The following is a 14,184-nucleotide window of genomic DNA, read 5'->3' as shown; positions in this document are numbered from 1 at the left end:
TTCATAGTTTTCATATAAAACTGTTTTATACTAATCAACCTTTTTTGTTGTTGATAGAATTAGTTTGCTCACAAAATGCATTACCTTTATGACATCAAAATCAATACAGATATGGAAACAACTATACATTTAAGTAAGTAAAATATGATGATAAATAGAAAGGTGAGAATTCTATATAATTGAAAATAGCAATCATTACAATCAGCGTATTATATTACTCAGTTTTTGTTAATGATAATGAAAAATAGTTATGTATGAGAAAGAACAGCAATAAAATAGTGTTATACAATCCCTAATAGATAATCGAAAATAGGAATCAAACAAACAAATCTAGCCAATTCTGCATACGTGCAACATTATTCATAGCTCTCGACTTTAGACCTTCACAGCAGTCTTCGTCTTTACCTGAGCTGGCTTCGGAGCCGGAGCCTTCGCAGACTTAGCCGACTTCGGCATCGATTTCTTCGCTCCGCTCTTCTTCTTCTTGCTCAACAACACTATCAGAACAACAATCGCCACGATCACGATGATCACGACAACAACGATCAGTACAATCAACACATAGTTCACAGGAGCTTCCAACACCAGAATGTTGATCGTAGTGGTGATCGTTCCTCCCTCGTTTGTCACAGAAATCGTGTACTTTCGAGAGTCCTGCACCGTGGTCGGCTTGCCAGTGATCGCTCCAGTCGAAGGAACCAGAGTCAGACCCGCAGGCAACGTGGGGAACGAAGTCACAGTCACCTCAACGCCAAGAATCGTAGGAACAATGTTCACTTCCTTGTTCTGAGTGAGTTCCAAAGTGGTAGCACCATAATCAATACCCTGAGGAATGGAAGGATAGCAGGCAGTCACTTCCTCCGCGAACGTTCCATTGTTGCAATAACGGCTTCGAGTTCCCTCATAAAGATTCGGACACTCAGCATAAGCAATATCTCCGTTCATCGCTCCTTCAAAGTCGCCTTCAGGACGGCAATACTCATTCGAGGCGATCAGTTTGGTGAACAGATAGAAATCAGCAAGCTGGAATCTCTTCGTCTGTCCCCAGTTATCACAATTCATCGAATCGGTGTTGGAACACTCCGTAGCCACCAATCTGTACTTGTTGTACGGATTCACATTGAACATGTTGTAAAGCTTCTGCTCAAAGTACGAAGTGAACATTTGACCAGCCTTCGACTGCAGAATCGTCCAGTTCTCTCCGTCATTCGAACCATACAGAGTCCAACCCGAAGGATGGCGGTTGTTGCAGTCATTTCCAGACACCAGACCGTATCGACCGATCGGTTCACGACGATCATTGCTCCACGACCAGATCAGCTCCACACCCTCGCAGATTCCAGTAGCAGTCAGCATCTTCGTGGCCGAATTGTTATCGAATACCTTGTCCGATCCCTCGACTCCAGTCAAAGCAGGCACCGTCGTACCCGTACCATCCAGCAGCATGTACATGTTGTCCAGAATCAGAATCGCAGATCCATCGAAGCTGTTCGTCTCCTCGTTCGCCTCATAGCGATGCAGCTCGAACGCCAGAATGTTCTCGCCCACCACCAGCCGCTCTCTCTGCACGGCCTCTCCGATCACCAGCAAGAACGGTTCACCGCTCTCGCCCGTAGCCGCAGTATCCTCCTTCACCTCCGTATTCTCGGGGAGATTGTAGCGACGGATCTCCACTCCGTTCAGATACACAACCACTCCGGCCTTCACGTTCACAGCGATGTCCATCGAAGCGAACTCCGTCAGATCCTCGATCTGGAACTTCGTGAAATAGTACTGAGTCACACCGCTGGCCGCAGGGAACTGACCCGGTCGCTGCGTCTCCCAATTCGAGGGAGCTCCGCTCAGAGTGTTCCAGCCCGCAGGAGCGGCCGTGCCGTCCACCAGGTAGCTCCAGTGAGTCCACTGAGGATACACAGAATACGCAGGATTGAAGTTGTACTCCTTCTCCGTCGCTCCGGCAGCCAGCGACTCCGACAGAAGCGTGCGCCCATCCGCCAGCTTCACCGTCGCCTTGTTGTTGCCCCAACCGCCAGTGCCTTGCTTCTTCAGCACCAGAGCATACGTCGTTGCAGGACGACACATCGGAATCGAGATCGAACTGTGGTCAGCGAAGTTCGAGCGCTCCTCCAATTCCTCGCCAGTCGCACGATCCTTCAACACGAACGAGCACGTAGAGGCTCCCGTTTCGAACGTCAATTCAATGCTGAAGGATACCATGTCTCCAGCGCACTCCTGAACCGTCAGAGTCACCGTCGCCGTCTTCTCATCGCCCAGAGGATTCAGCGCAGTGATCGTGTACACGGTCGAAGCCTTGATGTCCGTGGGAGTTCCAGTGATCATTCCAGTCGTCGTACTGAACAAAAGTCCAGTCGGAAGCTCAGGAGTGATCGAGAACGTGTTGTAATAGGAAGAAGAGCAAGTCCATCCAGGCACTTCAGCACCCGTATAGGCAGTAATCTCGCTCGGACTGAACGACAGCTCCGGAATCTCCAGCGAAGAATAGTCCTGCAACAACAAATTCCAATCAGCAAGAGCATAGTAGTTATCAGTGTCGTCCACACGAGCCTTCTTCAGAGTCAGTTGGTAGTATGTCCACGCCTTTGTATTCGAAGGCATGTAGAAGCAATACTCCGTAGAACGCGAATCGAAGTACACCTCAGACTCGCTCTTCAACTCGCTGAAGGTCTGACCATCCATCGATGCCTCAATGCTCCACTCACGAGGATCATAATTATTCGACTGAGAACTCGTTATGAAGCAGTAGTTGTTGAAATATTCGGCTCCATCGTTCGCGAACTGGATCGTGAACTTCTGAATCGGAGTAGTCGCCTTGTACACATAAGCATAAGTCGAAGGATTCATATCGAACAGCTTACCAACCTCGCTCGAAGTAGTACCAGCCGTCGAATAATCCCAATAGCGAGGATGGATGTGCGAATCCTTCAGCAATCGAAGATGCATATCAAACTCAATCTCGATATCCGCACTTCCCAGAGTCAGCACAGCCACAGCGATCGTGTTGCTTCCAGCATTGATGTGACTGATCGCTCCCGTCACACGTCTCCAATTGTACACCGAGCTTCCTCCAGTCGGAGTCGATTCAGCCGTAAGATCACCCGCTTCCAGATAAGAACGATAGATCTCCTCTCCGTTCAAGTACGCAAGAACTCCGTTGCGAGCCTTCAGATACAACTCAAATCCTTGAGCTCCCTCCTTCGAAGCCACATTGAACGTCGCACGGAACAGCTTCACCTTCTGCGCAGTCGTAGGACGCGAAGAAGCATCCAGAGTCGTCCAGGCAGAATCCGAGAAACCACTCGTGTACCAGTTCGAAGGAACCGTTCCATCAGCAAGATACTTGAACGAACCAGCCGAAGCAGGAAGCAGAGGAAGATCAATCGGCAACACAAACGAATCCTCACCCGCAATCGTCAGACGAGTCTTCGCCAAAACAAACGAATGACCGTCAGCAAGAGCATTAATCGTCATCAAAGAAGTACTCTGCCATGTCGTACCCGAAGAACTCGTCATCGTCACCGTGTATTCACCAACAGGCAAGCAAGTACCCACCAAACTCTCCGTGTTGCTCGATGCAAGAACCGATTGTCCTTCACTGTTCTTAATCGTCCAAGTCTCAGAGGCGGTATTGTAGTTCACCTTCTCCACTGAAACCGAAATGTAGTTGGGCAGATCGCAAGACAAAACAGTAATCGTAATCGTGCAAGTGTAGACCTGACTGTCCACAGAATACGTCGCAGACACAGTGAACACAGTTTCTTCCAAACCCTCCGTAGGAATACCAGTAATAGCACCACTCGTGCTATCGAAGTTCAGACCAGCAGGAAGAGAAGCGCCACCAGCTCCAGCAATCTGCCAGTTCGTGTAGCCAGACTTACCAGGAGTAATGTCCACATTATCAATACCCACCGACCAGGAATAAACATCCTGAGGATACGAAATGCCTGGAGGAACGTAAGCAGCACCAGTGAACAGCAAATTCCACTCAGACATCTGAATAACATTACCATAAAATCCAGATAAAGATTTCACAGCATTGCACTGCCATTTGTATTTGTTATAAGCAAGCTGATTCTCCATCTCAAAGTACTTAGTCTGGTAACGCGCAGTCCATGTTATACCACTCTGAGTATCGAGAAGATCCCACTGGCTTCCATCATTAGAGCCAAAAATGTCCCAATTAACACAATCACGAATATCATAATCGTTAGCTGTCGAAAACGCATACTTGTTAACAACCAAACGATCGTTGTTACCAAACGTCCAGATGTGAGTAGTAGGGAAAGATGCAGAAGTAACGTCCACGCACCATTTAGTAGAAGTATTTCCATCATATAACTTGGCTCCATTTTCAGCTGGTCTGTTAGGATTATCAGGAATGCAATAATAAGATCCATCAGAATCAATGAGACGATAATCTTCATTCAAATAGGAAACACTACATTGGAACTCTTCAGCACTTGGAGCACTTGAGCCAGAATGCACTTCAACACCAATAACATATGTATCGTTTTCAGGTGTAGGAATTGCAGCCAAAAGCTGAACATAAGTGTGTTTACCAGTTGTCGAGACAGTTGCTTCCGTAGAAGAGGAAATCCCTCCGTCAGGAAGATTCCATCGGGTAAGCTCTTGACCATTTACATATACAACAGCGCCACCATTAATTGTAAGAGCAACACGGATACCAAAATTATCGGTTCCAGTCATTTCAATCGAACGACGGAAGTAACGAGTCGTGGTAGTAGGAGCAGGATAATTTCCAGCATAGCTAGTCCAATCCAACTCTCCAGTAGTCCAAGAAGAGCTTGTTTGGGCAGTCGAAGAATACTGCCATTCTGCGGGAGGCCCAACCGTAAATGTCTGACTACAAGTATAGACACGATTATTATTAGAGCCGCCACAAGTCCATACAACTTGAACAATTTCTTCACCTCCTTGCTTAATGGAGAGAATTGAGCCAGTAGTCCATCCATCTCCATAAGAGTCTCGCATTTGTACATAATACGTTCCATGAGCCAAGCAGTGATCAGTAGGATCATAAACTTTATTATTAATCATTTGTGAATTCACCTCGGAATAAATAGGTGTTCCGGTAGCAGAGGTTCCAGCATAAATGTCCAAAGACTCTTCAGTAGCGTAGTTTTTTGTAGTTCGTTGGAAAGTTAAAGCAACCTCTCCTGCGGCACAATCACTCGTAACCGTGGCTAGAAATTAGGTCAAATGTAGGGATACTACAGAAAACAAACGTGCAAACCAAAGCAAAAGCCAATAATTGCATGATTAAGAATATTTTGGATAATTGTCGAATACACAATCTATATTCTGTAGTGACGTAATTCATTGGTTAGTTATTTCTGTTCATCCAAGCATATCACACCTTATCGTCTCATTTGATGCACCAAAACTTCTGAACCAACAATCTCCAAGGGAAAGTACTAGTGATATGATCTTCTGAGAAATGTTCATTGAATACACAATAGATAGAAGATTGATGGGTAGTTGCCCTTTCATTTTTCTCGCATGCCGGTTAAGGCTAGTTTTGCACCGGTGATGTATTTGTTGTTAATTATTTTACCATTATCATATGTATTTTTGCTGTAATATCTAATACTAGTAATAGAACTGATATGCATAAGGGTTTTTAATAGTGTTTTTCTTGGGATTTCCTTTTTGAGAATTGTTGGTCCCTGGTCATTTTGTATGGGGTATATTTAGAGACAAAGTCATTCCTCTATTCTCTTAGAATGATCTTGAAGCCCAATAATGTTCAATCAAACTTCATCAGATTGTTGATCAAGTAAAGAGAATAGTTCACTTGGTTATAAAACCTTTGTATATAGCAATGCTGATGAGATAGACATTTACCAGTTATTACAGTAATCAGTATCTCATAATAAACAAGGAAATGAGTTTTATTAATGGACGTTTTTCTATCTCTCCCTAGTTTACAATGAAATAAATAATTATGTGCCTTATTATGAGTCCGAGTTATTATACGTGGGGTGGATGTTTCGAAAATTACATTCTTATTGTTCTTTCCATGCCTAGGTCCAATAATGGTATCTTCTGGAACAAAAATCGTAATGCTTTTCAAATAGTGAATTTTTACTACTATCTCCGTGGTAATGTGTTACGAGGTTTTATTAGATTCTTGAACTATTGTAATATGAAAAAGCATGTGTCTGGTGTTATTTTTATACTATTGTTTTTTTTCACAGGGTTATAGACGTGTTTTGTTTCTTTGTTTTTTTTCTTTTTGACGTTGTTTTACCCATATCCCACTAGATTACAAATGACTATTATACAAATTGATGATGTTTGCTTATTACCTTATTCTCCTTACAGATAAAGATAAGGGCACGTATTTTCAGGGTCATTTCTTTTCCTTCCTCGAAATAATCATATTAATAGAACTTTATTTTTGAGTCTTAGGAATGTTTAGAAAAATGACATTAGAAACTTGAGAATTAGTTTCAGTGGAATCTCTCTGTAGTAAAAAACTAACCATCTTAGTATAAATCATCATTATTACATGTTTACCGCCCTCTATTTTTGATCACCTATAGAATACATTAGTAGTAGTAGGGAAATGGCGCATAAAGCGCGAAAATTTTTTCGGCCCTTTTTCGGCCAAAGTTGCCCTTCAGACCCCCTCAACTGCATGCCCGTCGTCCAAAGTCGCCCCTCAGACCCCAACTTCCATAGCTCATCATGACTCACTTTGGTCAACCTGTAATTTTTGGCTTTCATAAGAAATAAGGGTCGAAAAAATAACCTTAGCCTACTTGCCTACCTTGATGGCCATGGCGCATAAAGCGCGAAAAATTTTTCGGCTATTGGGGGAGCTTTGCTCCCCCGGGGAAGCTTCGCTTCCCCCATTGTCTGCCAATGTGGTAATTGTCTGCCCTTTATACACTGTTTGATAAAGAAAACAAAGTAAAAAACTTCTCCTTTACATGTCCTTCAATCGGTAATGTCCAAACGCAAGTGTGTGTATGTTGTCGTCCAAGATCCATCGCTTGTTGTCCGTGCACGTCATAAGGGTCTTGGTCTGCTCCTTCGTGCTGATATCGAAGGCCTGGTTGTTGATGCGTTTGAAGCTGCCTTCGATCACTGCATCTTTCTTTTTCTCTGCCTCGAGGACACGCTTGTACAAGTCGATGTTCTTCACGCTCATCCTCTCACCATCGATCACCACGTTGCGAGGAACTCCCTTTGCTGCGTTGTGTATCACATGCTTCTCATCAACCAAGCAGTACATCTTCGGTCTAAGTCCCACGAACTCCGTGATGCGATGTCCGTTGTGCTCGTCCTTGAAGATAGGACCAGGCAACTTCTTGTTGAAATTGAGGAACGAGTCCAATGAAGGGAACTTGCTCTTGTCCACTTCATGCTCATAGTACTTCACGAGTTCTCCATAGAAGTAGCTCGTGTTATCCAATTCCGAGAAGTCGAACGATTTGTACATGTCACACATCTTGTGAACGATGTTAGCGCGATCGTGCAACTGCACGATGAGCGAATCCGTGTCCTGTCCCAACAGCTCCACGTTATCGAATGTCGTCTTGAGCACATTGTAGTAGAAATCGTAGATGATGTGCTTGGACATGTCGAGAATGGCGAACCCGATGAAGAATGGCTTCTCCACCCTACGTACCGGTGTATTCAACTTGATGCCGATGAGATTCTCGGAATACATGGTAGTCCCAGCGATCATATCGTACCCATGCTTCTGAATGATGGCTTCACGTTCATTCCATGTGTTAGCAAACTTCACTTTCATCCGTTTCAACCCAGTCTCCACGAATTTGCCATAGGTCGAGTTTGCCAACAGCTTGTACAGGTTCTTCTCCACAGTGGTCTTGGACTTGGCTCGTTTCTCACTCAACATGTTCACATATTCGAAGATGAACGGTGCCTGCTTGAATCGAATGAGATGGTGAATGTGTGTAACTCGATATCCCTGTTGAATGCCCAGTTGCAACAGTGAGTAATGCACGAGATACTTTCGACGAGGCACAAGATCGCAGATGAGCTTCGGTGTATTCACCTCTTTCACTTTGTCCACGATGTCGTTCTTCTCAGCGTACTTCTTGATTCCATCGGAGTACATGCCCGCCTTCTGTACGGGGAAGAATGGCAGATCATTGAACTTGTCGTGTAACTCCACTGGTGCCTCGATGTCACACTCGACGAAGAATCCATACTTGCCGAACGTATTGAGTGATTGTACCCACCCATTCGGGTCACGATTGATCTTCTCCATCACTTCTCGTCGCTCAGGTACACCCACCAACTCATAAGGCATCATTCGATGCATGGCTCCACCATACAGGTTGTTGGCGTCGAGGTAGTAGATGCCTTGGGACGACGTTGCTTGCTCCTTGTTGGCAATATCAACCTTGGCATGTCGTTTCACGATCTGTGTGATTCCTCCTCGCAGGTTCTTCAACAATCGCATGAAGTCATCGATATCATTTGTCTCCATCAATCGAATGCCCTTGCTCTCATAGAACTCACCCATGCGATTCAAGAACACTTTCACCAGTTGTTTCTCCTCAAGTCCCTCATTCGCGTTGATGCGCATGATGTACTGAGCCCACTTCCTTGCGAGGGTCATGAAGCTACTCTCACCATGATCGCCATCCATTGTCACCTTCAAGAATAGCGAATATGCCATTTGTGGTGCTGTGATGTAATGCATGGGATCAACACCGAATGCATTCAGTGTGGTGTTTCGGAAGTGTTCGAATGCATCAGCCATGAGAGTCACATCGAGTACATTGTACAATTCGTAGTATTCACCCCATGTCTTGATACCGAAGGTCTTCCACAGCTTCACCATGTGATCATATTCGTCTTGTGACATCATCTCACCCTTCATATCATCAATGCATTGCTCGCGAGAAGGAATGACGGTATTGTTCAATGACTCGTACGACTTGATGAGACTGTAGAACATGGGTTCTTTCCGTGTCAACAGATCGATGTATTTATCATCCCATTGCTTGCCTCGAGACTCACAGTACTTGCGTAGTTGTTGTTTGGTGTGCACATAGAGGTCCAAGTTGCCTCCAAGTGTCTGTGCAACGATGGAACGCAGTGGACTACTGATGAGCTTCAACGAGTCCTTGAATTGAATGCCATTGTACTCGATCTGCATCTCCTTGTCTTCAGTGGTTGGAATGACTTCGAGATTCCCACCAGGCATCGTCGCGATGAGCTTCATGATGAATGTGAAGTCGTAGTGCGATCCATTGTGGAAGTAAACTGGCAGACGATAGTTCTTCTTGTTGAATGAGAGTTGTAGGTTACACTTGGTGCAACAGGTGCAGATGTACTGTCCGGCTTTGAAGTGGCGTACTTCTCCCTTTCCTGTGGTGTATTCACCTGCCACATGTGCGTGATGACGTACCTTGTCGTCCTCCAGTTTCTTGCGACAGAAGGGACACACGGTTGTTGCACGAAAGTCCTTCTCGATGCTCGGAGAGTTCTCGAGGGGTAATTCATCGAATAGATATGTTTTCACACTCTCGTGCAATTGCACGAGATAGTCCATGAAAGGACGAAGCTCTTCTTCGCTCTCGTGTGGTGCATGGAAGACTCTCAGTTGAGTCTGGATGGCAGGGATACGAGACACGGCTAGACAGGATAACATGATTGGCTTATGTCTGTTCTTGTCATCAATGGCTGACTCGAAGTCAGCGTACACGACGACCGGTGCTGGCATTTCGTATCGCTGGTTGGTGAATCGCAACCGAGTCTCCTCGTTCGACAACTCGTACTCCTCACTCTCATTGACGAGTTCTCGATGTGCTTGTACTTCGTGAGCATGAACGGCTTTGTGAGATCCGAAGAAGTCGTTACAGAACCTGCACTTCACGTTTCTCGTTGTATGTCTATTCTTCACATCACTCTGACGAAAGATGCGATGTTTGAAATCGCTCAAGTCCTTGATGTACAAGAAATGCTTGGGAATTTCTTCCCCCTCCCGTGTATCATTCACGATGCAAAGCGACACACATGGGGCAACTTCGTTGCCCCGGGAGCAACTTCGTTGCTCCCCACATCCACTCTTCCTTTTCGGCTTGTACACTTGATAACATGTGAATAGATCGTATTTATCCTCGGAGTTGTCATCGTATCCAGGTAAGAGTGTGACCTCGAATACGTTGAGAGAGACTTTCAACAGTTCTTCCAATCTCGCAAAATTCTCTTCACTCGCGTTGAAGGGTGCATTGTCGCGAATGTTCATCGCCTCCTCCACCTCGTGAATGGTCACTCCGAATACCTTGTTCTTGTCGGGTTGCTTCCACCACTTGTTGTACACACTTGCATCGCCCATCTTGCGATTTGCAATAATCTTGTGCCCGCCTTCACTTGCCAGGATGAGACACCGTTGCAGGCACCGGTTGTCATTGATATTCGGGTTGACCGCAGTCTGTCCAATGATATAAGGTGTGTGGTGCTTGTATCCCACGAATGTGCGTAGTGGGAACATCTCAACATGGAAGCCGATCCACCCATGGTACACGAACCCACTGCCCTCTGTCTCCTGTTCCTCTACACCATTTCGGTACCACTTCAGATAGTCCTTGATCCACTCATCGATACGATCTCGGCGAACGATGCGGAGGTGTCCCAATCGACCATCGGTGAGGTTGAGAATCTTGGGATCTCCGTCATGTGTCCACATGAGATTGTATGCCATGATGGTGACGAAACACTGGTTGTACTCACGCATACCAGTCATGATAAACTTCTTCACGATCTCATTGAACTCCTCGCTTTCATCGAATACGAGGTTGATCGGTTCCACTTCCTCATCGCCCTTTTCACCCGGTAGTCGAACCCACAGTCTCTTGTCATCATCGTTCTTGAGGCGGAAGTCCTTCTTGGTGCGCTTCTCATTCATCCATTCCTTGTACATGTCTCCTTCTACGGTGTGATAGTACGTGAGTGCATACCCGAGTGACGAGTTGATCACGTCCGACAAGCGCCCTTCGGCCACTTTGCGATCGAACCGAGCGAATGCCTTATTGCGACGTGCTTCACGTCTCTTCTCCACCGTGTTCATGAACTCAGGCAACGGACGACCTCGCTTGTCACCGAATTCATGTCCATTCCATTCATACTCAAGAAATCGCTCGTTCCATGTCTTGCTTCCAACAATCAGATACTTATGCTCTCCTTTGGGATCACTGACGCGCCTATGTGTCACTCGTCTGTTAGGTGTTACTTGTTTCAGCCCGAATACCTTGTTCGACAGATACGCTCGTGAATCAGGAATGGTCTGATCGGTGAACTTCCCATCGATCATATAGTACTTGGCTGCTAATCGTTTCCAGATTTGACTCCCAACCTTAATCTTTCGTCCAGTCTCAGGGTTAATAGTATATTCGTCGCGAAAAGAATCCATTTATATATAGGCGACAAATTCTTTAAGTGACCAAAGTGAAAATGGTGTGACTTGGAAAATAGTTATGGAATTTCCAGCCTAGAATGGGAAAATCGCATGGCCATCTTCGTCATATTCGAATTCATCGATGTCGACATACTCAGACTCGGACGACGAATCGTCTGAATCGTCGTTTGCGAATATCTTGTTGATGTCTGGATCATTATCGTATGCTTTGGCTTCTTCTTTCGTCATCTTCACCCATTTGCCACCTCGTGGTCTATAGTTGTCATGGAGTAACTCGTAGTATGCTGTGCCACCAATAATCATGGAGCGATTGCTGGGAGAAAGCATTCTCGACTTGGGAACGTACTTCGTCGTATCCGGTGGTAATGGTTTGTCGTACAAGCGATTCAATTTCTCGTCGTACTTGTATCCACGCTTGAGAAGGTTCCAGAAGCGAACTCCGTTGATTTGGATTTCTCGTCCTGTATTGGGATTCAAAGTGTGAGTAGGTCTATTCATTTATATATTTATATATTTATATTTTCTCTTTTAACCCTAGATGCTTCCCTAAATGAAGTACAAGAAAACAGAAAACAACACATGGTCTTCCCTGGTACCACTTGTGAGGACGAGAATATCGAACTCGCCGACATCATCATCCATACCAAGTATCCGATCAATTCCGAGCGTCTATTCGGCTTCAGTGTTTGCACTCCGCAAGCAAATGTGAACTGTGGTTTAATATTGCACGACTATGATTGCATCGAGATGACATTGGATGAAACTCGTCCACCTTTGTTTACCGAGGATGAATGGGAGTATCTATTGCCTCAATTGAAATCCAATGGTCTGCTCGGTGTGCCTCTGAATGTCTTCTGTAGGACGTATGACACACAGCCTTATGTAGGGGGAGGCATAGCCTCCCCCGGGGCAGCTTCGCTGTCCCCCTATGTGGTGTCTGTGGAAACAGAGAATCGTGCTGTTTACTTCTTCTCCAACTACTATGTTCGCGTGGTCTTCAAAGTTGTGGATGATGAAGTGCCTCCCGAGTTGTCCGATCTGTTCATCGATGATGGTGCGTGTCTGAAGGGTGTGTACGTTCGTGCATATCAAAGACAAACGGGGGCAACGCTGTTGCCCCGGGGGAGACATCGTCTCCCCCAAAGTAAATAAAAAAGTAAATGTCGTACATTTTCAGCAGCAATGGAAACAACTACACGTTCAAGAAGCTCGACAACATGCTCATCAACATGCCAGAGAAGGACGGTCATCATGTGCTAATTCGAGAGACAGTGGATGGTGTTCCTCAATACTCGTGGGGGAGTGCGGCTTGTATCGTGAAAGCGAATGAAGCATTTGTCTTCGAGTACACGCCAGATGCTACCGAATCATTCAATGGCGAATGGGGTGGTGATGGTATGCCGCCTATGCCGTCCGGATCGTACCTGATAACCACGACTGTCATAACCTACCTTCCCGACAATGGGGGAAGCTCTGCTTCCCCCGGGGGAGGCCATGCCTCCCCCTACGACGTGTTCAACGATTGCGACTCAATCGAATCGGTGGTTGAAAAGGGTTATCGAGTGCTAGTCACGTTTGACAACACGCCTATCCTAGACAGACCGTACATCGATACATTGAATAGTCTTGTATCTCATACTGGTTATGCTGTTGTGAATATTGGAGGAAATTCTCCTGTCCTTCGTACGTATTCGAATCTTCCTCTCATGCTTCTAGGTGGTGTGAAGAGCATCACGATCGTTTTCGAACACCTTTCTTCTGTGGCGGAACTTCGTTCCGCCGGGACGACTTCGTGGGAAGGCGAAGGCTTCCCGGGGCGACAAAGTCGCCCCACTTCGTCGTCCCATTTTGACTCCTCGTAATGGGTCGATGTGACCTTGCTGCATCTCGCAATGCATTGGGTTCCTTTCGACTCTTGGATCGCGTGACTGGTGGTGCTGGCTGTGGTTTGCATTTGCTCGCCAGGAGTTCCCAATGATAGCACTTCTGCTTGCTACCGCTTTCCATATTCTTCACTTCGTACATCAATGGCATGAATCGATCGTCAATGTCAACAACTTCATACAAGTCCTGAGACCATTTACTCGTCAATGATCGCTTTTCCAGAACGCGAGGTCTTCGTGTCACTCGAACATAATCACCCACATCGAATTGAGGTGTTGTGTCCTTCGCTGTCATGTTGGATGGTTCTGTCTTCTCCGTGTACAAGATGTTGTTGTTCCAAATGTCAGTGGGTGCATATCCGGTGTCTCTGTTCTTCCTTGCATTGTGTCTACGAACGGCACCATCGATCAAGTCGAACCACACACCTTTCGATTGATTGAATGGAACCATGATGTCTTCCTTGATATCTCGAATTGCTCGTTCGGCTAGTACTGCCTTATTCGCTGAATCCATGTGATACATGGTGATGTCATACTTGTCCAAGATGTTGGTACGAAAGATGGCACTGGTGAACTCGGTGCCTTGATCAGAGCAAATATGCTTTGGTGGTCCGTATGTTTGAATGATATCCTTCATCGCATGCGTGACTTCTGTGGCACTCTTGCTTTTCAGTCGCCGAGCCATCAGGTATTTCGAATATCCATCAATACATACAAGGACATACTTGTATCCACGATTCTTGTGGAATCCTGTACTCTTCTGTCTGCCCAACACTTCCTGAATCCATTTGTCTTGTTTGGAAGAGAAATCGATAAGATCGATGAAGTATATGTTTCTCTTGAATCCACTGATGATCA

General features: G+C 45.7%; 2 protein-coding genes; both read right to left on the bottom strand.

Annotated features, from left to right (window-relative positions):
* Window positions 1-331: 331 nt before the first annotated feature.
* On the bottom strand, window positions 332-4,011 carry GSBLH_T00002601001 (uncharacterized protein; the record flags this gene model as incomplete). XM_013041076.1 has 1 exon in its annotated part: window positions 332-4,011. The coding sequence occupies one exon, from the start codon at window positions 4,009-4,011 to the stop codon at window positions 376-378; it is 3,636 nt and encodes a 1,211-aa protein (XP_012896530.1). The 3' UTR covers window positions 332-375.
* Window positions 4,012-6,970: 2,959 nt separating this feature from the next.
* On the bottom strand, window positions 6,971-9,577 carry GSBLH_T00002600001 (uncharacterized protein; the record flags this gene model as incomplete). The annotated part of the gene is made up of 1 exon (XM_013041075.1): window positions 6,971-9,577. The coding sequence occupies one exon, from the start codon at window positions 9,575-9,577 to the stop codon at window positions 6,971-6,973; it is 2,607 nt and encodes an 868-aa protein (XP_012896529.1).
* Window positions 9,578-14,184: the final 4,607 nt, after the last annotated feature.

The sequence above is a fragment of the Blastocystis hominis genome (genome assembly GCF_000151665.1).
Source record: "Blastocystis hominis, Singapore isolate B (sub-type 7) whole genome shotgun sequence assembly, scaffold_2".
Lineage (NCBI taxonomy): Eukaryota > Bigyra > Opalinata > Blastocystidae > Blastocystis > Blastocystis hominis.
This window is presented reverse-complemented; position numbering and strand designations above follow the sequence as displayed.